We start from the raw sequence: 26,445 nt of genomic DNA on the forward strand, positions 1-26,445 counted from the left end.
TAACATGGCCTGGAGTTTTTTCTTTGACAATTATGCAGTCGTTGTCGTTTCGAGCTCGAACTAGTCTTATTGTTTGACGGCCACACGTAATCATTGGATAATCATTGAAAATGTTGAGTATATGCTTAAGAGGTATCTGTATGTTGAATGAATGATCTGCAGCATGTAGAATGGGGTCCTTAGGGTAATTCCAGTCAGCCATAACCATATAATTGGAATAATTACTATTTAAATGGGAATAAGCCACAATTAAAGGTTAAATTACGTTTATTGACGTTTCAATTTCCACTTCGGAAATCGTTCTCAAAATACAAACATTAGTAAATTAAACAAATTCTTGTTTTTCTCCTATTTGGTGAAAAATTCTTCTAATAATTTAATTTTATCTGACTCATTTATATTGACAATTCAGACATACATTATACATTTTAAAGTAGACGACTTTAAAATAATATTGCCAATATTGTTGAGTTGCGCTCCTGGGACGACTTTACTTATAAGATAGTTCATTCGATTACATGAAATCAACTTTAACTTGAGAATATTCATCAAAAAAGGTCATAGCATGTAATTCGTCTTTAAAAACACAAATACATGCTATGATGACAGTAAAATTCTCCTGTTAGTGATTTGATAGTAAATTATGAGGGAAAAAACAGGAAAAAAACCTCATAATACTAGCCCGACATGGTAAATATTTGGTCGTGCATTTAGTTTACCTTCAATAAACACTAAATTCTGATTTTATATGTTTGTTATTTAAAAAACATAAATGATGTATGCTCTATATGTTACTGACTTACTAATAATAGTATTTTCCTTTTTAATAAATTCCTCTTTCAATATGGGTAACCAGATCCTACTACATTCTGCCGAGGAATTTGCGACACAATTGGTCTCATTTAGCATAATTAGAGCCGCTCCTTTGATTTTTTCAAAAAAAAAAAAACGGATGGTAAAAAGAGAAAAATTAATTAGGTAGGTATTAATTAAGAGGTAATTACTTTATAATGACACAAAAAAATAGCTTCCGAACATATAATTGGAATCTTCTTGAGTATAACATGTCATGGCACGTACAGCACTTACGATACCAGGATCTCACACTGTTTCCATCTCCCTTGCGCTTTCGCTGTACGTACACGAATCGAAAAGAAAAGCACCCACATTATTTGCTAGTTTGACGTCGCCAGTTCCGTTTATTGCGAGCGATCCTTTAATGCATAACAAGGTTTCGCTCATTGCAAAGAACGAGTCAACTTGATTGATGCTAAATTCGACAATATCATTGCAATTGAATGATTTAATGAATGCTGCATATGTTCGATATTTAGCCTTTCGAATCGACTCATCAAATATCAGCTTACGACAAATGTCAAATATTGGAGGCATTATGGTGTTATTTGAACGTACTCGTTTTCCATACATTGAAGTCATTTTTTCAGTTTAAAAGCTTTTCTAAAAACAATTTGTTTGCGAACGTAAGATGTTGCCGCGTAGACGGTTGCTCAACTAATGGCGTTCTTTGAGCAATAGATTGTCCTATTTTTAGTCCCATCTGCTTCTCGATCTAAGTTCCAACACCAAGGTGCTATCTTCTCCTCTAAAGTTCACAGGTCGTCCTTCTTAATCGACAGCCAACACAGTGATATTGGTAATTTCACGCTGTGGCACAACAGGTAAATACAACAAATTGTGTGGAGTTTCGTCAATTGCGTATGCAGGATTTGATTGTATGACAAATTCGCAGATCGCGTGAGCAGGTCTGTTACCATCAAAGGCCCCGGTACTAATGTTGCATTCAAAGCGTATGCTAGATACTTTAATAATCCTAACAGGTAGATCTGAAGAATGTGTCTCTCCAGGATTTAGTAGTGCAGGAGAAAACCCCAATATCGTACCAAGACTATCATGCTGCTTAAATGAAATTCTATATTTGCTGAAAATTTGACACTGCAACGCATTGTGGTTGGGTTTTAGACTAAATATCATTTCCGGTTTAACCGCATTGTCAGCACCCAATTTCTTTTGTATTTATTCCTCAATATCGACAATTTCATAACATCCATCAGGGATATCAAAATGTTGCAATCGGTTACTGCCATCGTAGTAATAAAACTTGCAATTTTCAATGTTTGGTATGCTGTTGTAAGAATGGAAAAATCGAAGAGCTATTTCATATTCTTTGTTCGGATCCAATACGATCGGTGTGGGAGGTTGAAACGAGAATATCTAATTGGTGCTATTTACTCTCAACAACTGCGACATGATGACTGATTCAAGTCAATAGAGTACTAGGTATATATTGGAAAAACAACAACAACAATTTTTATTTACATATTTTTATTTGTTCTTAAGCTAGTCTACACAAATGACATGATGCTTGAGAATCAGGTGGTCCATCCCAGTGGGTCCTCCAATCTGGTCTGTTGTAATGTACGAAGCAGGGAAGTAGTATCTGCAGGTTAAATTCTCCTCGATATTCTCCAGGAAATTTATGCCATATATGTAACAATTCTGAAGGTCGTACAGTTCGTATGATACACTCGCGATCATAAAATCCGGGTCACCTTGAAAATAGCCGTTATTTCATTTTTAACGAGCTTTATCGTAAATAATAATAACAAAAATACAAACTAATGCATGTTTCTGAGAATTGTTGTCGGCTTAGCAGTTTCCTTTGTAACAAAGAATTCCAATAATGCCGATTTCGCGGAAAACTATACACTTCCCAAAATGAACGGTATCTGTAACTGCTGCTTGTTTTAAAAGTCTCATTTGTGCTTCGACTTTCTGTTCAAACGCAAGAAACAAACGTTTATTATTGCCACCATTAGTGTTTATTAGTGCCATTATTAGTGTTTAATATTGTTTATTTTTTGCCAAAAATGCCTTGACTATTGTTGAAACGGCACGCATTGTTGCGTTTGTGGAAGGCGGTTACACTCAACAGCAAGTCGCAAGAACTGTTGGCGTAAGCCTTTCTACGGTTCAACGAGTGCTTCAACGGTTTCAGAAGACGAGTTTGCTAACCAGATGACCTGGCTCTGGACGAAGAAGAACGACCACGGCACGAGATGACCGTTTCCTTGTGTTTCAGACTTTACGAAACCGGACCTCAACTCCGGTTATGCATCGAAATTGCCTACAGAAAGTAAGAAATTGTAATGTTAGCGTTGCAACAGTCAGGAGAAGACTTCATTCTTCTGGACTATCTTCTCGGGTACTGGCTATAGGACCGCCACTTGGCGGGCGCATCGAGTTGTACGACTAGCTTTTGCTCGACAATACGCGCATTGGAGAATTAATGATTGGAGCAAAGTGTTATTCTCAGATGAATCCCGTTTCTGCCTAACTGGATCCAATGGACGTGTAAGAGTTTGGAGGAGAACCGGTGAACGATTTTCACAAGCTTGTATTGCTCCAAGAATGCCATTTGGTGGAGGCTCGGTCATGGCTTGGGGAGGTGTATCTTCCGACTTCCGCACAGAATTACCCTTCATCGAAAATGGGTCCTTAACTGCACGAAGGTACATTACGGAGATTCTGGAAGAACATGTTATGCCCACTATGGCTGGGCTTGGAGAAGACGCAGTTTTTATGCAGGACAACGCGCGACTGCACGTTGCCAGGATCAGTATGCAATACTTGGACGAGTATAATTACGAGGTTATCCTGGCCAGCTAGGTCTCCCTACCTGAATCCCATCAAACATCTCTGGGGCGCTTTGAAAAAACGTATTCAAACCCATACACTTCCTCCTAACAACGCACAGGAGCTTAAGGATCTGTTACTGAGAGAGTGGAATAACATACCACAATATGTAATCCGGAGAAAAATTGAGAATATGCCCCGTCGTCTGCAAGAGGTTATTAGAGCAAGGGGAGGCAATACACGATATTAGTCATTGAAATTCCACTGATGTTTTACCATGTTCTGTATTTTTCATTTTTTCTTTCGTATGTCTGTTTCAACAATTTGGTTTGTTTTCTGCTTTTTCAATAAAAACAATAAAAAAACCGTTTTTTTTTCTTTCAAAACAAACATTGATGGCAAATAAAAAATACATAAGCCTAAAAAAAAGGTTATTACTGCACCAAATGCAAAAATATTCAAGAAACTTGAAATTTTCAAGGTGACCCGGATTTTATGATCACGAGTGTATAATCTAGCCGTATTAATTTTAGTTCTTCTTCACTAAATTCTTCAAAACATTTTTTAAAAAACATATGAGCCATAAGCAGTTCCATGCCTTTATTCATTATATAAAAACTTTAAGCATAAATGCCCACAAATGATTTGATTGTAGGTTTGATACTGATGGTCATTATAGGAAATTTTGGTATGTGTACCTAGATATTTAACAAGTTCTTTGTTCGGCTTCAAATTACCAAATGAATCGAAAAACTCTACGTTGTTGTTTATTTTTCTGTATGCTACCCAATGTGTTCCGTTATGTGTGGACACATCCAAGTTGACTATTGCACATTCTCGTTGTCGAGGACCGTCTCTAGGCAGAGCGTCATTCATGAAAACACCTCGAAAATGTGGTATTTTTAGTATTTTCGCATAATACGCAATCTCCACATCATATAGCGGACGATTGGGTAGCTTTATTGGAAGTTTTTTTTTTCAAATACAAGCCGAATCCACCTCTCGGTTTCTTACGTAGGTACAGACCAGACCCGATGTGTTCCATTGCCCTGTTATGGCGTATATCCTTCTCCAATTCCTTTTGGGCATTCTTTGCGTCGACTACTGTCTTCGTCACTCCAGCTGCACCCCCCGCTAAAGCCCCAAAGCGGAAAGGCCCGCAAATAGAGGTATGAGGGGTAGAAAACCTCCGGATTTTAGTGGTAGCACTCGTGGAACATCAACTTCTTTACGACCACCAAGTCTTTTGATTATGGATCTTGCTATTCGTGCAGCCGTCAAAACAGTATCTGTTAACGCTGCTCCTCTCTTCATGGACTTTGCAATTTTTGAGACAACATCTCGATTAAAAGAGTAACGTCCCCGTCTTCCACGACGACGAGAGCATCCCATTCCCAACTTTCTTTTCGTTTTCATTCCGCCGGTTACAAGTAAAGCAGCACTTTTTTCACCAAAGCTAGCGTCTTTCGACTTAAAGCGCTCCCAAGCTCTATCTTCCAATTCTTTATCGGCCTTGTGACGTTCTTCGAGAGATGAATGCTGCGAATAAGCGATATCGTGTCGTCTGCAAGCTGCGTCTAATGGATTAATTTCTGGATCTCCACGTGCAAGACGTTTTTTAGTTTTGTTCCAGGTCCACAATACTGATAACCAGGAATATGTACTTCAATTGGCAGTTTATTAATTAGAGAGTTCACGAGACCTCCTCCTTCGGTGACCAACATTGCACTAATGTCATGCAAGTGGTGACATCTACATATATATTACCGTACTTATGAACTACACTTGCCACATAATGAAGGTCGTTCAGCAAGAGCAGACGCTACCAATTGATAATCTGGACATTGTCCAGAAAACAACCAACAGTAAACATGGTAAATTGCTACCGAATTCATTCAGAGCCATTATTTGCGGTCCAAGTGGGTGCGGAAAAACGAATGTCATGCTATCTCTTCTATTCAATTCGAATGGCGCCAAGTTAAAAAATGTCTATGTTTCTTCGAAATCCCTCTTTCAACCGAAATACCAACTACTGCAAGATGTAATAGCTCAAGTTAAAAATGTAGGATATTACCCATTTAAAGACAACGAAGAAATTATTAGTCCCAGCGAAGCTAAACCTCACTCTGTATTTTTATTTGATGATGTTGCGTGTGATGGTCAACAAAAGATTCGCGAGTATTATTCCATGTGTCGGCATAAAGATATCGATGCCGCTTACTTATGCCAAACATATTCAAAAATACCGAAGCAGCTAATAAGAGACAACTGTAACATAATTGTACTATTCAAGCAAGAGGAGATAAATTTGAAACATATATTTGATGAACACGTATCACCAGACATGTCATTTGATGAATTTAAAAAAAGTTGTTCTGAATGTTGGCGAGATAGGTATGGTACTTTGGTAATTATGAAAGATTTTGCTCTCAATAATGGTCGATATCGCAAAGAATTTGATAAATATATAAAATTGTAAGGTAATTGTTCAGTCGTCAACAAAGTGTCGGATGATACGTTTGCCATTGCCCTTCGCAAGAAGAAAGTCGCCGAATTGACTAGATCAATTCGCAAAAAATATTTGGCAATGAAATTAGGTCGAACAGAACAAGATGAGTCCCGAAATAAACTGTTTAAACCACTCTTGAAACCTCTCAAAAATATTGCACAATCATCAAAAACGTTACATCATACTAGCACCAACAAGTTTGAACAAGTTAAAAAAGAAGAAATGAAAAAAGAGGAGGCGAAAACGGAGGAAAATCCTAGAACATCATTTATTAGTGATGGTGATGTATTTGAAGACACCGATAAACAGGATGAATAGTATGAAGAAAATATAGAAACAACCAAATCTCAAGATGAAGTATCTGATCAGGTGTTTCAAGAGTACTTGGCGCAATACCATCCTCTAATTCATCCTTATGTTACGGACCACTGGATCAGATAAAATAGATACGGTATACGGTCCAACTCATGATCCTACAACGTCCAAATGGAAACTTGGAAAAACTGATATCGATTTTAATGGTAAAGGTTGGATAATGGTAGAGGGAAATATGTTGATGAAACTCGCGGATTATATGAATTACTATTTTACAAAGTACCTGAATATTACACTGAGAATGACGTTAAAAATTATATTGCATAGCTGGAATTAACAGGACACAAAAAAAGGATGGAACACTAAAAGGGACCAATAGGTACAAGTGGATTGAGATTATTAGACCTAATCTTCGATCGCTACCACAACGTCGACATACAGTGGTTAGTAGGCAGGAGGTTGGCTCTGGATTACCTATACATTTAACATACAACGATGACCCTGTCGAATATGTGTATTGGGACGACCCAAATGGGTACAGGAAATACATCCCACAATAACGAAATCGTAGCCATCATCAATGAACTAAAAGAAGCTAATATAATAGAGTAACTCGGAATGACAACATCATTTCCACTATGAGTGTCGACAAATTCGGTCATCACTCTCGTTAAAGTAGTAGTAGTAATGCTCAAAAGGTAGCACGAGTCACATTTCCACATACTTCTGACGGAAATATTAATACCGAAAATGTGAAAATTTGCAATGTCAACGATCCATCAAATTCTGGCGATGCTGCTACACTACTTGAGTGTGAGATCAGAATCAAAGATAACCTGACTACATTCAAAAGAGAAACGGAGGAAACTGTAGACACTGCTACAAAACTAATTGCAGATGATACATGATTTAGGACAAGAACTGGATGATATACATAACACCATACTTCCACTTTTCGAAGAAAAGTTGCAGAAAATAATAAAAAATAATTTGGATACTCTATAAAAGGATACGGAGAACAACATAAATAAGTTGTTGCAGCAAAAACTAATGATATACAGAATTTAACCATCGGACTAAACGAAGTACAAAAAGAACTTCATAAAACCACAGTTCCACATTTAGCCATCGGACTAAACGACGTAAGAAAAGACCTTCATAAAACTACAGTTCCACTTCTCGAGCGCAAATTGAAAAAAAAATAATCAAAGATGATTTGAATACACTGAAAAAGGATACGGAGGACAATCTAAAATCTGCTGCAGAAACAGTTGCAAAGCATACGATGTACGATATAAAGATAGAACAGAGGATAAAACAAGTGGAACAATCATTAAAAAGCATAGTAGATAGCATTCATTCATGGGATATAGACAAACGTCTTAAGGAAGTGAAAGGTGCGTTAAAATAATGTCTAAAGAAAAGAAAGAGGTGGTGTATGAGTTACATAAACCAGCACGACAAAATCTTCTATCCTATCCTCTATCCTCGTCGTCGAATAATAATCAAAGGAATCGATGACTTGTGGCAAATGGATTTGGCTGAAATGCGTCCTTATGCACACCAAAATAAAAATTACAAACTAATACTAGTTCTAACTGATTGTTTTTCAAAATTTGTGTGGACACGTCCTCTAAAAACAAATACTGGTGAAGAAATTACTCGGACATTTTCGGATATTCTCGCTCATACTCGACGAGTCCCAAAAAACTTACAATCCGATCAGGGAACCGAATTTTACAACAGAAAATTTCAAAATTTAATGAAAAAACATGAAATTAATCATTACAGCACCTACACGATCAAAAAAGCTGCCATTTGTGAAAGAATCATTAGAACGTTGAAAGCAAAGTTGTACAAGTATTTCAGTTTACATGGATCGTACAAATGGTTAGATGCTCTACCCATAATTACCGATGAATACAACAATACAAAACACAGTAAAACACGATACAAACCGTCTCAGGTTAACAAATCCAACGAAAAAGCCATTTTATACAAAAGTTATACTCATTTAAAGATGGCGACATTGTACGTGTATCAAAGTCAAAACATTTCTTCGAAAAGGCCTACACACCTAATTGGACTACTAAATTATTTAAAATTGCATAAGTTAAGATAACAAATCCTATAACGTATTTGCTCGAAGACATGCAATGTGCACCGATTAGGGGCGGTTTTTACGAAGAAGAATTGTAGAAAACATCAAACCCTGACATATACCTGGTCGAAAAAGTACTTAGACGAAAAGGCACTAAGATGTATGTGAAATGGTTAGGATTGGATAGCAAACACAACAGCTGGATAGATAAATCGAATATAACTTGAGGATCTATATTTCGATTCGCTTGGTTGACACGTAACCGCAAGGAGTGCGGGATGACAAAAGTATAAATTTAAGACAAACTACGATGATCTGTTCAGTTTACATCCACTTCGTCAACGGTGCTCGAAACAAGAAGAAAGCATGAGCTCTTAAAATAGCGGTTACGACAGTCAGCCTGTTAATTTCGATGATGATAGCAGTGAATTTAGTATAGAATTTGACTACGATAAAGATAGTCAACCACATAGTCCTGGCGCCGAATTAGATCGAGTATTGGCAAAATTTGAAGAAGCAGCCAAAAATGAAGTATATTACTTGTTAGAAGCCTCCTTTCCACTAGATATTTGCATACTTAAAGTTGATCTATCTCCAGCTAGACATTTTACACCATCCATCATTCTGTGTCAACACACAAGTTTCGAAGAATTAGTTTAGATAAATTTGAGTGAAGTGACATAATTAAACTGTACACAAAAGATGAATGATTTTTTTCAAGCAGATCTACCGACTGACTTATGCCGATGAGTATGATCCTATCGAGTTTCAGTGTGGAGAATACTGCAAGATTAGACAATTGATGTATGATTCAACCAAGTTCCTTGTTATTGAAAAGCATGGCGTGGAATACTATCTAGATGTAAATGATGTTACGCAAATTCTACAAGTAGATCACAGTATACTGACTCATCGGATATCGATGCTGGAAAATTTAAATTTTCATGAATATTATAGAAATGTTACACACTTTATGCAGCAGAATTTTTGTACAGATTCTAGTTTATATGGACCGTTTGAAGCTTTAACTGCGTTTTGCGAAATTTCTCCATCAGATACTTCGTTAGGTCAAGCTATGAGAGAATATGTTGTGATGGGTAGCTCTTTCGGGGCGACAGACTCAGTAAAACACAGGTTTGAAATAAAAATAAATCTATTAATTTAGTATATACAATAAATAAAAATAAAAAGGAATTCTACGTTGTATACTTATACAATGAATAAAACTAAAACGAATTCTACGTCCCCGTCTGGATCCCATGATGAACGAAGTCCCCGGCGAACGTCTATAAAAGAAAAGAAATTAATTAGTACTAATAAGAAACGAAATGGGGGAAATCGATCGCGCGCAGATTTATACTCGCTTTCGCTTCAATTCAGCGAAAGCTCCGAATACACTCGCAAACAAAATATTTAGCTGTGCAAACCCTTGGCAATGTTCAATACACAATACCGACGGGTTCCGCTTGGCTAAGGACAGAGTATGATCCTCAATACGGAAATCTCTCCGTCCCGGTTGGTTCTGTGCAGATCCACGGTAATGCTCAATACGCAACACCGATGGGTTCCGCTTGGTTAGGGACAGAGTATGATCCTCAATACGGAAATCTCTCTGTCCGAGATGGCTCGCAGGTTCACTACACCGGCGAGTCAGGGAACCTAGAGCGCTAGCTACAAGACTATTTAATTCCGCTATTCACACGCCTTAAATAGCCGTTCTGAATCCCACTACGCCGTCACGTTGTAGAAGTGGATGCGCAAATATTGACACTCCCACGGTTCGAACTGTGAAACGATCAGAGCATCGTTACACCCCCTTCTCTTTGAAAAAAAAAAAGTAAAATACCTTTTTTTTGTGTATATGGTGTCTACAGCCTTTTGATGTCATCTATCCCTCTCGGTATCTTTATCACAATCTACCTACCCACGGTTTTAAATCTTTTACATGCGCCGTCATCTGCTTGCGGCTACTACTATCGGCCAACTTCAGTTTTACTATTACTGGTGATATCACTGACGTTACTATGTATGGTCCTGAGTACTTCGGCGCTAGTTTGCTGGTGAAAGCTGCACTAGCCGATGATAGATGGTGTTCCTTTTTCATGACTCGATCTCCTGGATGTGGCTGCCAGTCTCTTCGTCTTAGATCGTAATGTTTCTTTTGGTCCTCGAAAGCGTGTTCCATGTGCACTTTCGCTAGTTCTCTTAACGCTTCTAACTTTTTTAAGTTTTCTGCATACTCCTGTATATCTTGTCCATTTGTCGCCTCTGTTGTGTCTAATTCCCTTCCGAAATTAAGAAGCGCTGGTGAAAATCCTGTTGAATCGTGTCTTGACGAATTTATGGCGTAGCAGAATTCTAGTATGAATTTGTCCCAGTCTTTATGGTTATCCTCCACGTAAGTAGCTATCATCGTTTTCAGTACTTTGTTCATTCGTTCTACTGGATTGCATTGAGGAGAGTACGGCGGTGTTAGAATGTGATTTATGTTATAGGACTTTAGGAACGCCTTAAAATTTCCGCTTGTAAATTGCGCGCCGTTGTCCGAGATGATTTTCTTCGGGATACCGAACTGCATGACTACTTTTGATTGTAGAGTGCCGATGATTGAGTTCGTAGATGCTGCTCTTATTGGCTGGGCGACGACCCATTTGGTAAACCGGTCTTGCACGACTATTAAGAAAATGTTTCCTTTTGCAGATCTTGGGAATGGTCCCATTAAATCAACTGAGACAGTATGCCAAGGCTTTTCTACAGTGGACGGTTGCATTTTCCCGGCTGGTTGCATTTGAAACGGTTTATATTGGAGGCACTTCGTACAGGCTCTAACGTAGTCTGCAATTTGTTTAAACATCTTAGGCCAATAGTACTTTTGCGCTATTCGGCAAATTGTTTTTGCAATTCCTAAGTGGCCTGCTGTGGTCAAGTCATGATTTTCCTCCAAAATATCTTTCCTTTTATATCTTGGTACGCATAATTTCCATGGGTTATTAAACTCTGGGTCGGCTAAATTACGGCTGCTCCAAACGTGTTTATATAATTTTCCGTTTGATATTTGTAAATCCGGGAAATCGTCTGGGTTCTGGAGTACATTCCTATATAAATTATCGTACCAACTGCATGATTCCAGTTCTGATGCTAATAATTCCGACTCTGGTTCTTCGCTCTGGTTTTCTTGTGGTTGTCGTGACAAAGCATCTGCTACCTTGTTGAGGACTCCCTTTCTATATATTACCTCGAAATCGTACTGTTGCAGTTCTAAACTCCACCTGGCTAACCGACCTGACGGGTTTTTAAGGTTCTTCAGCCATTTGAGGGACTGATGGTCTGATATGACCTTAAAATTGTATCCTTTTATATACGGCCTCATTTGCTTTATCCCGTACACGATGGATAGACATTCTTTTTCCGTTGTGGAATATTTTGTCTCGGCTGGTGTGAGGGTTCGACTAGCATATGCAATTACTTTATCCTGGCCGTCGTATTTCTGTGTTAGTGCAACTCCAAGTCCACAGTTCGACGCATCTGTTTGCAGGTAAAATGTTTTCGAAAAATCTGGGCATGCTAATACTGGGGCCGATGTAAGTTTTGATTTTAGCTCTTCAAACGCGTTTTCCTGCTTATCGGTCCATTTCCATCTTATCTTCTTCTTCAGAAGCATGTTTAGCGGTCCTGCCATTGTCGAATAGTTCTCTATGAATCGGCGGTACCATGATGTTATTCCTAGGAACCGGCGGAGTTGACGCACATTTCTCGGTGCTGTAAGTCCGGTTATAGCGTTGGTTTTCTTCGAGTCAGTTTTTGTTCCTTCTGCTCCAACCACGTGTCCTAAGTATCTGAGTTCTGACTGGCAAAACGTGCATTTCTCGAAGTTCAACTGTAATCTGGCTTCTTTCAGTCTTCGGAAAACTTCATGTAGGTGATTTAAATGCTCTTGGAGCGTTTTAGATATTACTACGATATCATCCAAGTAGGCAAACGCGAATTCCATATCGGGAGGTATTACCTTATCCAGCAGGCGTTGGAAAGTGGCTCCTGCGGAATGCAGTCCGAATGGGGTGGTTTTAAACTGAAAATGGCCTTTTCCGGGTACGCTGAATGCTGTCACTGGGCGGCTTGTTTCTTCTAGGGGTATTTGAAAATATCCCTGTTTCAAATCGAGGGTCGATATAAAATTTGCTTCCTTAAGTCTATCCAGAATTTCCGATATTCTGGGTAACGGATATGCGTCCTTATCTGATAGTTCGTTGACTTTTCTAAAGTCAATGCAAAATCTGTACGAGTTATCCTTTTTCCTAACTAGTACAATCGGTGAACTCCAACCACTTGTGGAGGGTTCGATGGTTCCTTCTTTTAACATCTTGTCCACTTCTTGGTTGATGATCTGTAGCATTGCGGGATTGTGCCGCCTATAAGGCTGCTTGACTGGATCGCACTTTTTCTTCAATTTTATTTCGTGTCTTATTAAGTTGGTGGGTCCTGTTATGTTCTCAAACTCCCTTAGTTCTTTTCTTAGGAACCTTTCTAACTCCGTATTTTGAGTGGAGTCTTTTAAAGTGTTACATGTCTCTTCTTGATGTTGTATGTACTGTTTGGTCGTATGTTTATCGAATTTAAGTTCGATAGAATGGTTCCTGAGGAATTCCACTCCTAGTAGGGCATCTTCCGTCAACCCTGGCATTACTATGAATGTTTGTCGGGTTTGTAACTTATCGATCTCGCATTCAATTGTCAACTTCAGGTTAAGCTCCATTGACGCTCCATTTGCTAGTCTTGTTCTCCCGCTGTAGCTATCTAGAGAGTCCTTGTATGTCTGAGCTATTCTATCCCCGACGTAATTTTTAGTAGTTCCTGTGTCGATGAGCGCTCTGTATGTTCTTTGCCCTATTTTTAGTGATGCGAACAGTCGAATGTCATTGCTTGCTGGCTGTGTAACGGCGAAAACGAATGGAGTCGAATCTTGTTTTACAGACTGGGACGACTCCTTGTTTCTCCAGTCTGTAATTCGTTTCCCTGACGCCTGAAACAGCAGTCGCTGCTGTAAACCCCTTCTCTGCCGCAACGCGAACAAAACTTTTTCCATGGGTTTTTGCAGTTTTTACGGCTGTGACCTGGCATCTTGCATCTAAAGCATGCCGTTTTCGCATCGTACTCTGCTTGGTCCGTGCGTCTCCAGTTTCCACGGCAAATCTGATTTGCTCGGGTCTTTTCGTCTTCTAGAGCTTCGTATTCTTGGGCTAAATCCTGTAATTCGGCTAAGTTTCCGAAATCCCGGCGACGAGCATAAAGTTTATATTCTGGTAACAAATTTTTGTATATCCTTTCGAGTTCTTGGTTTTTGGAAAAAGATCCTTCTCGTCTGATTAATGTTTGAATCTCCGTGATATATCTATCTACTGGTTCGTTCTGTCTCTGTTTTCTGTTTCGGATTTCCTCTTCTAGTTGTAGCAAATATCCCCTGGGATAGAAAGCTTTTTTAAAATCTTCGCTGAAATCCGTCCATGACTTCCAATTTTTGTTATTGTTTCTGTACCATAACAAAGCGTGGTCTCCTAATAATTCTGGTAATGCTCTTAGTAGATCTTGTTTATCGATCTCGTAGGCCAAGCTTAATTCGTCTATCCTCTCTAAGAATTCTATTGCATCCGAATGTTTCTTGTCGAAGTGTGTGTTCCACTTTCGTACTTGATTTAGCAATTCTGGTTGCCCCATTTGTTTCGTTATTGTTAATTCCTGTAATTGTCTTCGGATGCCCGAAATTTCCTGGGTCAGTGTGTCGGATTCTGTTCCCTTGGACGTTTTTTCTTTTGGGATTGTTCCTGTAGCTTCCTCGCGATTTTTAAAATAGGTTCTGAGTCGTGCTCTCAATTCGTCGACGGTTCCCTTGGGATCTAAGCCGCATTTTTCGGCCTCGCTCTGCAATTCCTCTTTGCAAAGTCGATTTATCCACGACGTACCTGTTACTGAGTCTGTGTCTTTATCTGTCGGCATGTTATTAATTTTTGCTCGGGCGCCAGTTTGTGATGGGTAGCTCTTTCGGGGCGACAGACTCAGTAAAACACAGGTTTGAAATAAAAATAAATCTATTAATTTAGTATATACAATAAATAAAAATAAAAAGGAATTCTACGTTGTATACTTATACAATGAATAAAACTAAAACGAATTCTACGTCCCCGTCTGGATCCCACGATGAACGAAGTCCCCGGCGAACGTCTATAAAAGAAAAGAAATTAATTAGTACTAATAAGAAACGTAATGGGGGAAATCGATCGCGCGCAGATTTATACTCGCTTTCGCTTCAATTCAGCGAAAGCTCCGAATACACTCGCAAACAAAATATTTAGCTGTGCAGACCCATGGCAATGTTCAATACACAATACCGACGGGTTCCGCTTGGCTAAGGACAGAGTATGATCCTCAATACGGAAATCTCTCCGTCCCGGTTGGTTCTGTGCAGATCCACGGTAATGCTCAATACGCAACACCGATGGGTTCCGCTTGGTTAGGGACAGAGTATGATCCTCAATACGGAAATCTCTCTGTCCGAGATGGCTCGCAGGTTCACTACACCGGCGAGTCAGGGAGCCTAGAGCGCTAGCTACAAGCTAGCTATTTAATTCCGCTATTCACACGCCTTACATAGCCGTTCTGAATCTCACTACGCCGTCACGTTGTAGAAGTGGATGCGCAAATATTGACACTCCCACGGTTCGAACTGTTAAACGATCAGAGCATCGTTACAATGTATATTATTAGGAAATTAAAGTTGGAAATGATTTAACTGAATAAATAATATTAATAAATATGTTGTCTTTTATTTGTAATCTAATATAAATAAAACCAAAAACAAAAGAAAAACAACAACAACTAAAGATTACACAAATTTATTATTAAAAATTACATTATAAAATTGACAATATTTTTATATTTAAAAAACTACAATTTACAAAAAACTTTGCGATAAGTGATCTTTTCTCTTTTTTTTTCTTACGAGTAGCCATATACTGCACTAAAAGAAGAAAATTATGTATGCATAGAACATCTACATTGAAAGGACCAAGTTGTATCAAACAAGACATGATCAAGCAAATTTTGACACCAATTATCTGCTACATCATACAAATATTTTATGTTATATTCATGATGTTCATCACTACTAACAACCTGTTCATAGCCATAGCATTTATTTTTTGATTTAAGTACGTTTCGGAAACGTTCAAAACAACTAAAACAAAAGTTTAAAGCAATATCATCTGCTACAAATGCAGAATAACAGGCACAATACATATTAAATTCTTTCTTTTTATAATAATGTGATCCACAAATATGAATTCTTTCTGCTTCATTTTCATGTTTTCTTTGTTCAAAATCCATTTGATCGAAAGCGATAAATACTATAATTATTACAAATTTCTAAAGTAAGACTCCACGGTAGAGGTGATATTTCAACAAAGTCAGTTATGTCCAAGATATTTTCACAAACAGTTTTTATAGATTGTGTGCGTAGTGTTGGCACCATCTTGCTGTTTTTCTGCAACAACAAATAAATGTTATTCAACAAGATAATGTCCCCACGGAAGCGTATTAAATGATTTTGGTATTAAATACCGCTTATCGTCACAAGGACTTAGAGCCGTCTTGGATTGCCTGATGCTAAATACTGAGTGTACTTTGGCTCGCGGTTTGAATTTTGAATTCTTTAAGACATTTTTCGAGCGACGTTATATTTCACTCCTTTTGCCTTTTTCGTTATTCCCAAATTTTTTAAATCACATTCAAGTCTCTCTTTGTTTAATTGTTTTCGTTCTAGACGGTGCCTTTCCTTTTCTCTCTCTTCGTCAGTTATTTGCATTTTAAATGTGTACATTTTTTATCTTAACCCAATAAAGTGTGTAATTATTTTTCCATTTGCTTAGTCCTTCATTAATCCAGGCACCTTTTTATTTAATCGTTCTATCTCGTATGGGTTATTTTCGGCATAGTCGGAGGTATCAAATTTACTCGGATGTGCTTTTAAAACCTCTTTATATGCATCTGAACATTGCAATTCATAAATAAAGCTGTCTGTATCCACATAGAGCAATGAATAGTTTTCTTCTCCCATCGTTGGAAACAAAGTTGTAATGAAAATCATACATGCATAATTTGGATATGTCAAGGATTGCTGCGCCTATATACAGGGGTTTATTAAAACATACCTCTGCTTTCTTTAGTTCGATAGCCACCAAATTTTCGCTAAAGATTGTGCGACTATGAAATCGACTACTTGCAATCAGATTTCTGGCTCCGTACCTTCCATGCCATTTTTTACATAATTTTACAATACGATGACGTCTTATGTTCTCCATGGTCTTCCGAACACGGCATTATTCATCAATTTGAACAAATTTTTCTCGAAGCTACCTGTGGCTGCTGCTCGTAAGTTGGTATTTCTCAATATACGGTCGCAGCCACGCAGATTGGTTAAATTTCAAAACTTTGTGCATCTTTGTTAAAATTAATCCGTTGGCTAATGCCTGTTTAAGATTTCTATAATGAATAATATATTTTGTTTTGTGATATAAGGTTGGTATTAACTTTGGTAATTTTGAACCGGGCGGAATACGGTGTTCGGCAGCAAATGGAAAATCTTTGTTTGTCGTGTAATTCACGTGGATACTCTCCACGTGAAGTCCACTTGGAAAAATAGCCTTCTTTCACATCGTCTGGTATTGACATAATATCGAATGACCTTCGGGACGATTAGTGGAGTTTACTTCAAATTTGGTTATGTCTTCAATCCACTTGAATCCTCCTATTGGTAAAGCTTCACGCATGACCCAGCCATACAGATTGTTTACGTCTAAGTACAGGATGTACTTAGTGGGCTGTGTGGGATCATAACGCGATGTGTATTTATTATTAGCTTCCGAATATCTATTACTACAAACAGATATTCCACCTCTTATACCTTTTTCCATGAATAAAATCATATCAATATCCTTTAATAAATCTAATTTGCATTGTGTATATTTGAGCATACAATCCCACGTATAACCCGGAATAGTATAATACCATGCTGGATCTAATTTATATGTTTCTCGACATTTTTGTCGGAACTGCTCAAACACATCAGCCAGCAGCAGAATATCTGTTTTTAAATACTAATCGCTATATTCTTCCAAATTTTTACAATTAAATTTCTTCCAAACATTTTGCGCATGAGCATACTTCTCATCACTAATATATTCATCACTCAATTTGTTATAGAAATGATCACTTGAAGGCAAAGCAGTTTCCTCTAATTTATCTGTACTGTCAATGTAATCATAGCAAAATACTCCATTACACGTTAGCAAATTGAATGTATCATCACCTAATTGACCAAATTCTCGTTTTATAATCTTCTTTTCCGATGTGTCTAAAATTGATGCCAATTCGTCGAGTGAAGCTCCCATAAATCTTAGTGAATCAATAAATCGTAATTTAATTTGATCTTGATTAGTTTGTAATGTAAATGAAATTTATTTTTCTTTGTTTATGGGAAGTAAGCTCAAGTGCCCATGTTTGCAAAGATCTATAATCATAAAATGCGAATCGTAACCACTAAAATTGTGAAATACGATGGGAGCGACAAACAATTTTTTAAAGTTCAAATTACATGCTTGGTGCGCAAATCCTCGTACTTGTCCCGTAAAATCATCGTGATCTACAACAATTGTATCTGTAGCCAAAAAGCGTTTCTCACAAATATGGCACACAGTTGCTGCATTTCCGCTAGGCTTTTCGACCATAGGTACAATTGTCTTTATTTTGGAATTTACAAATGTGGAAATTTCGGTCATTTCTTTTGCGAACCACTCCATGCAATTTTCACCTCTACAGCTCTTAAAATAAGATAAGCTGTCATCGTAAGCACATTTCAAATAATAACCTGCACTAAAAGGCACATTTTTCTGATATTTTGTTGTTTTACTCAATGTGACATTGGAATCCGTAAAATTATGTAATTGACATTCAAAATCGGCATAAACTATAAACGGAGTTGTTTGTTGGTATGTAAAATTACGAAAAGTCACATGATCATATTTAGGAACAGTCATTTTGCATTTATTCATATCTGAAAACATTTCTTCGTGCTCTGCTAGTTTGCTTTCACTGCTAAAATAGTTTAAACAACGATCGCAAATATATTTTTTACATGTGTTTTTGTTTAATTGTGATTTTACTAATTTTCCTAAATCTTTAATCCAACAATAATGAAGGCGTATTTCAGTCTGATGGTCATCTTCTGGAAGAGCATCGTAATCGTTTAATTTTGGAAAATATTTATCTTGCACAAGAAGCAAATTCACATGCTTTTCCATCTTTTGCGGTGTCAGTCTGACAGGCACTACTTCGTAAAATTGTTTGTCCTTAACTACATTTAATTCTAATACAAAAACATTGACTGATATGGCGTTTAATTTCTCGAATTGTGAAATTTATTTTAATGGCATTGGGCTTTCTAATTTATCCGTTTGCAAAATAGTAGAATAATGTGGATATTTGGATACTCCTTGTGGATCCACGCTCGTTTTTTCTGAATCTCTATTGGCAAGTCAATAAAGGATGAGCCGTTTCCCATTTCCACTTTGTTAATATTAACCTCCAATGAAATTACTTTAGATAGCGCGGCCCCCGAACCTTTTTCTGCAAATTCAGACAACGTTGTATAACTTTTATCTTTAACGTATTCAACAAACCAAAGATGTAAATCGGTCGATGTATCTATAATAGCATTTTTCGTATTGAAATATTTTAAATCTAAACTTTCACTATGCCTCGATTTTTTAATAAATTCACCACAATATGCAGTATTGATTTACGTACTCTATTTGTTTTCAATATAATTTTAATTTTTCTACTAAAAACTGTAAACGCATCATCCAAAAACATTCCTACATCCTTATGACATAAATTTACTATTACTCCGGTTTTAATTCGACTAGCAAAACACGAAATGACATTTTCCCATTTAACTCTATTGCGTAATTTTGAACTAAGCCCCATCCCAACGTACTTATTTTTGAAATTTAAAATAATTTGCCTAAAATGCTTAAAATAACCTATGTAAGTTTACAATTTTCTGTTCCTGTTTACGTTCCTACGGATAGTTTATTGTTTTTAATTACTTATTACATCTCCAAATTTGACTATTTAACCGTCTTGTCCAAACTTTACGATCCCTTTCAGTGAATATATCAAAAATTTGTTTACGAAGCTTTTTAATAATGTGCAGCAAATCATCAGACTGTTTAATGACTTGTTTATGCATGGCTACTCACACACACAAGAAAAAATCACTTACCGTCTTTTTCTTTATTCTATTATTTCAAAATTTGCCGCTGGATGAACACCCCCAGTGTTGACCAGTCCTCGGAATATGATGGAATACTTCTTAGTTGCGAAGTCTAAGATGAATGGAATATATACGTCTGTGACTCTATGTGGCAGAAACACAACTTTTTCCTCCAGTTTCAGCAAAACTGTTTGACCAAATTTACCATTTACCAGCTTGGCGGCTAGAATTTTCTTCGGTTCGTTTATGGGCAGTTGGTTTAATTTTATTGCAGGTTTTTGTTCTGCAATAGAAGAAACTGCGTTTATTTTTGATAGATCCATCTACAACAATAGAAAAAACTATAGTTTTTCTGCTTAACGTGAATGGAGAGATGCATTAGATACTTGGGAATAGAGAAGAACTATATACTACAAGAAATCGAAATACGAAAAGAAGAGAACACTTCTTATAAAAACAAAATAGCGGTCGTAAAATGTTTTCGAACAACCACGATAGAATGGGCATAATAAATACAAAAAGTATACATTTTTCATAAAATACTGCATTAAATTCGAACAGAGATGTACAATTCTTATAAAATACATTGATAAAAAGGACATAAATACATAAAAATATAAAAAGAAAAAAAAACGCTTACCTTCATCAAATATATAAGTCACTGCACAACGTACTGAATATTGCGAAATTGTTGTAGTAAATTTGAGATGCACACTGTGACAACGTATGTGCTACTCGGTCTTTTAAAGAACCGAATACATCGATAGATTCGTTTCAAAGATAACCGACGCTTAATGTTCTGGAAATTTCACTGAACACTTTTATATTTGCTGTTTTTATTAGTAGAAACCACACGATAAAATATTTCATGCAAAATTAAGATTGTGGTACGAGAATTGTTGTTATCAATTTTCAAACTTGTAAATGTGGTTACCGCTATCATCATACATTTTACAAAATGTAGCAACTGTGGCTTTATTTCCGGCGTTTCGAAATAAAAAATAAATTTTGTTATCAGATGTTTACGTGTTTTTAACTATGCGGGGACCGCGTTACCATGAGGCTTCATCCGGTATTGCTAACAAATGCACTATTTTAACATATTGTTTACTTATTATATTTCTGTATATAATTTTATACATATAATAAATGCTTTATAAAAATACGGCTAATATTACACAAAAACTTCTTCAGTCCGAAGATGTGTGTGTGTGTGTTTAGATTTTTGTATAAATAACTGTATTAACAATTTTTGGAGATTAGTATAAATCAAGATGCTTGTCTGTTTACATGTCTTATTGTTGTTCTCTGTCTCTGTGTGTGCAGCGAATATCACTCTGGAGTATGCTAGTTCTTTTCATACATCAAGTAATGGTTTTTCTAGTATAGATATGACCTTAGTTGAATTTGAAGAAAGATACAATCTTCCGGTGATCGGAACAGTATTGTGGATCGTCTCCGTCAATGGTTTACCTATACCATAATAGCATTGTACTTTTTATATGTATAAATAAATATATTGGAGATTAAACGCTTGTTTTTATTTAAAACACCTTTATTGATCGAGTCTTATATTACATAAAGATTCAAATTTTCTCTTACAATTTCAAAAATAATTTTTAAAATTAGGATAAATACAGATGCTAATATTACACATGACATTGCAAAGGCATTGTCTATTTCACTTTTCATATTCTCGCTGGTGTTGTTGCTGCTGGTACCCATGGTGTAGGTTGAATACGTCTTAATGGATATGTAGCTAGTGGCAGTTTTCTCATGGCGTAAATCCAGGTGTCTTGCTGCTGCTGTAGATTCAACTCTTTCGGTTTCCACGTTTTGTTTGTTGTTGCCAAAATGCTATCTAATTGTCTTTTAATTTGTTTTATATCCTCATATGAATTAATGTCTTTATTTAACTGATTACTACTGAATGTCCTATGTAGAATGTCACGTTTTATGCCAAGCGACGTCTTGCGCTGACTGACACTAAAATGTCACGTCCTGCGTCGAATGTCACATCATTTCACGTTCAGCGTCGACTGTCACATAACTGTCACGTCCTGCATCGAATGTCACACAACTGTCACGTCCTACGTCGAATGTCACGTCATTTCACGTTCTGCGTCGACTGTCACATAACTGTCACGTCCTGCGTCGAATGTCATTGAGCATCAATTGACAGTTAATATTGAACGTTGACAGAAGCCAAACAGTTGTCTTCTTCACCACCGCTTTCATTTGACACCCCATACGTCAAAATCAGACCAATAGCAACGAAGATACGTTATAGCGCCCATTTAGCAATGCCGCAATCTTTGTTTTTTGCCTCAACGTATTCGGTACCTTCTCCCCGTTCCAACGAGCCCTCGTACGTCACGATCGGACCAATATAAACGAAGATATGACGTAATGCCCTTTCGGCATGCTCCGATGCGCACGGCACATACTGCGTTCAACCCCATTTTTAATCCCCTTTCCAACAAGCCCTCGTACGTCATCCTACGTTAAGCCGTTTGGCAGTTACGGACCGGGAGTTGCGATTTTAGGGGTTGCGCCAGGAAATACGTAGCCTATCTACTTCATTCAAAACGAAGGAGACACGGATGTCGATGAGGTTCCAGAGGAAGAAAATTTGGTGAATACTAATAGAGTGAATTTATAGGGCCCTGGTCTACACTAGCAGAATGCTATCAAGTGGAAATAATTATACACGACAGTGAAAGGATGGAATTGAATTTAAAACCCTCAATTTTAAAAGTGAGAACAGGACCAGCAAAGAACATCCCCAAGCCTAAAAAATTAAAAGTCGAAAAAACAAGACGTTGGTGGAAACCCTTGCATTTTGAAGAAGAATTGCCAAAGTATTTTAATTTAAAAACGAAAATAAACTTCAAAATCGACCTTAAATCATAAATGACATGATTGAGTCAGGAAGTCGCCCAATTGATTTTTTTAAGCTTTTCTGGCCATTGGAATTTGAATGGAAATGAATCTTTTACAATTGCTCTTGAAGAGTTCTATAAATAAAATGTTGTATTATAATGTACTAATGTTATAAATAAATTTATATTAAACAAGTTTAAAAAAATATGTTTAAAGTATTGAAAATAAACCCTACCCCCTTTTTTACTTAGATAATCCTTAAATAAATAAATAAAAATAAATATAGTAAGTAAAATAAATAATAAATAAAATAAGTAAAATAAATTAAACATATATACATTGTTCTTCATAATGAGAATAGAAACTTTTCAATTAAGTATAATTAAAATAATCGTTTCTGCTATTCGGTGGCTAAAGATCGTGGCTCAACTCGACTTTGTCGTATATTGTACCAGAATATTTTACAGAATAAAACTGTAACTGTTTTGAAAACATAAATTTATTAAAAAAATGATAGTACTCGTATATTAAGAATATATTACCTACCAATGATTTGTGATGAAAGTTGGTATTGACACTTTCTAAGATATTCTGATACGTCTTTAGCTGTTTGTGTTACAGGATGGCTCCAAAAGGAACTCAATAAATTTGAAGAATTTTGTTTTTTGCAGGATAGTTTATTAACTTTTTCGATTTCCTTATGCTCTTTCAAATATTTTCTTAGGGCATCTTCATCACTGATAAATTCTACCGAAGAAATATCACGGAAAGAAGACTTATTTACGGATGCCTGAAAAATAGGAGAAGACGTAGATGAGAAATGACTAGAGCTTCGGTCTGGTGTTCCTTTAAAATAAATCCAAGAAGGAGAGGACGTAGAATAGTTTAAACCTAAAAATAAATGTTATGAAATATGAAATTAAACAACATGAATAAAAAATAGAGATTTTTTATTTACCACTGTTACTTACTATCAGGCTCAAATTGAGATATACTTGACTTCTTAAAGGTGATATTTAGGGGTGTTGATGTGCTACTATCTTGAGGAGTTAAACTCTTAGTTGGCGTTTTTACTACTCTGTAATGAGGATCTAAAATCCAAAATAACAAGTATCGTATTTTCAATGCTAGTTTGTATGTTAGTCAGTCGCAAATAAAAGCATTTTGAAAAAGGTAACAAACAAAAAAATGTGTGTGAGGGTGTGTGTGTGCGAGTGCGCGCGCGCACGTGTATGTGTGAGTTATTGAAACCATAAGGTGACATCGTCCTTTATTACAGGATCCTTTGATAAAGTACACAGTAATACATGTCTAAAAGAGAGTTATTGCTATCATGTTAACCCCTCAAAACCTACCGTCTAAATATTCATACGCAAAACATGCCATTTTAGTTTAACCGTGCAGCGAAAAGACGGCGCTGGTTTCTATTTATTGTATAATTGTATAATCTATCAATTAAACAACGTGTGGTTTTACATTTTAACGGTTATTTTGTGTATTTAGTTAAGTTAAAAATATGGCTTCTACAGCAAAACAAAATGACGCAACAAGTAAATTCGGTCAAAAGTGGGAGAGGAGATAAGTCTTTATACGATAATATTGATAAGTTGTTATGTTTTTAGTCGGATTCTGTGTTTATTTTCTCATTTAGATGTTGTATTACACTACTGTTTATATTTAGTGATATATAGAATCATCATGTGTTACCGAGGGTATTTAAAAATTATGCGTATGAAAATTCATACGTTAGGATTTCATGGCCATTACTTTACTTATGTTTGTAGTTTTATATGTTTTTTTTAGGAGACCACTTACTACCGAAGAGCCAATAGCGTGCCTGGAAGAGTCCGATAGTGACGATGAACGTGCTGGTGCACAATTAATAGACATTACATTGTTTCCCCCTGAAAACGAAGGAGACACGGATGTCGATGAGGTTCCAGAGGAAGAAAATTTGGTGAATACTAATAGAGTGAATTTATAGGGCCCTGGTCTACACTAGCAGAATGCTATCAAGTGGAAATAATTATACACGACAGTGAAAGGATGGAATTGAATTTAAAACCCTCAATTTTAAAAGTGAGAACAGGACCAGCAAAGAACATCCCCAAGCCTAAAAAATTAAAAGTCGAAAAAACAAGACGTTGGTGGAAACCCTTGCATTTTGAAGAAGAATTGCCAAAGTATTTTAATTTAAAAACGAAAATAAACTTCAAAATCGACCTTAAATCATAAATGACATGATTGAGTCAGGAAGTCGCCCAATTGATTTTTTTAAGCTTTTCTGGCCATTGGAATTTGAATGGAAATGAATCTTTTACAATTGCTCTTGAAGAGTTCTATAAATTTTTGGCTATTTTGTTTCTTTCTGGATATGTGAAACTTCCAAATCAAACAATGTATTGGCAGAAATCGGCAGACACCTACAACCCGGCTGTGTCACATGCTATGTCTCGTGATCGGTTTCTGGTTATTTTTAAATACCTTCATTTTAGTGATTGTTTCCAGCCCAGGTCTCTCTGGTGTTCCTAGTGGGCTCATCTCTTCAGGAATCTCTAATATGTTTTCCATGGGCTATTTGCTGGTTGAACTGAGTTCTGAAAGTACTGTCTATCTCAGGTGGGGATAGGATTTGTGGGGAGGTGCCCATGGTTCCCCCTCCCATGGTTTTAAATCTTTCACATGCACTGTTACCTCTTGCGCATGTCTGTGTGCGGTTGCTACTATTCGACAATTTTAGTTTTACTATTACCGGTGATATAACTGATGCAACAGTGTATATACCTGAACATTTCTGCGCCAGGTTGCTGGAAAAAGCTTCACTTGCCGAGGATAGATCGTGTTCCTTTTTCATGAACTGAACATGAACTGGTCTTCAAAAGCATGCTCCATGTGTACTTTTGTCAGGTCCCTTAATGCTTCTAATTTATTTAAGTTTTCCGTGTATTTCTGTATATCTTGGCATTTGGCTGCATCTGATGTGTCTAATTCTCTTCCGAAATTAAGAAGCACTGGTGAAAATCTTGTCGAATCATAGTTTGACGAATTTATAGAGTAGCAAAATTCCGGTATAAATTTATCCCACTCTTTATGGTTATCCTTCACTTATGGAGCTATCATTGTTTTCAGTACCTTGTTAGTTCTTTCTACTGGATTGCATTGTGGCGAGTAAGGTGGTGTAAGGACGTAATTTATGTTGTATGTTTTTAGGAATGCTTTAAAATGGCTACTTGTGAATTGAGAACCCTTATCCGAGAAGACTTTTTTTGGGATTCCGAACTGCATAAATACTTTTGAGCTCAGAGTATCGATGATGAGGCTTGCGGATGCTTTCTTTATCGGTTCGGCGATAACCCATTTCGTAAACCAGTCTTGGATGACTATCAAGAAAATGTTCCGTTTTGTAGATTTTGAGAATGGTCCCATTAAATCGATTGAGACAGCCAAGGCTTTTCTACAATGGATGGCTGCATTTTCCTCCTGGTTGCATCTGTAACGATTTATACTGAAGGCACTTTTTACAGGCTCTAACATAGTCTGCAGTTTGTTTAAATTGCATTTTAGGCCAGTAGTATTTTTGCGCCATTCGGCAAATTGTCTTCGCAGTTCCTAAGTGGCCGGCTGTACTTGTGTCGTGATTCTCCTCTAAAAGTTCTTTCC

The 26,445-nt window shown here is 36.8% G+C and overlaps 1 protein-coding gene across 4 annotated transcripts in view; it reads right to left on the reverse strand.

Annotated features, from left to right (window-relative positions):
- LOC140441371 (transmembrane protein 209) overlaps positions 1–26,445 on the reverse strand; it is a 322,551-nt gene that overhangs the window by 237,214 nt on the left and 58,892 nt on the right. For all 4 annotated transcript variants that reach the window (XM_072532057.1, XM_072532056.1, XM_072532054.1 and 1 more), the window contains exons 4-5: positions 23,757–23,876; positions 23,332–23,676 (exon numbers count right to left, since the gene is read on the reverse strand). In XM_072532057.1, the coding sequence (XP_072388158.1) occupies positions 23,332–23,676; positions 23,757–23,876 (465 nt within the window). The remainder of the gene's footprint in view (positions 1–23,331; positions 23,677–23,756; positions 23,877–26,445) is intronic.

This window comes from Diabrotica undecimpunctata, chromosome 5, assembly GCF_040954645.1.
Source record: "Diabrotica undecimpunctata isolate CICGRU chromosome 5, icDiaUnde3, whole genome shotgun sequence".
Classification (NCBI taxonomy): domain Eukaryota; kingdom Metazoa; phylum Arthropoda; class Insecta; order Coleoptera; family Chrysomelidae; genus Diabrotica; species Diabrotica undecimpunctata.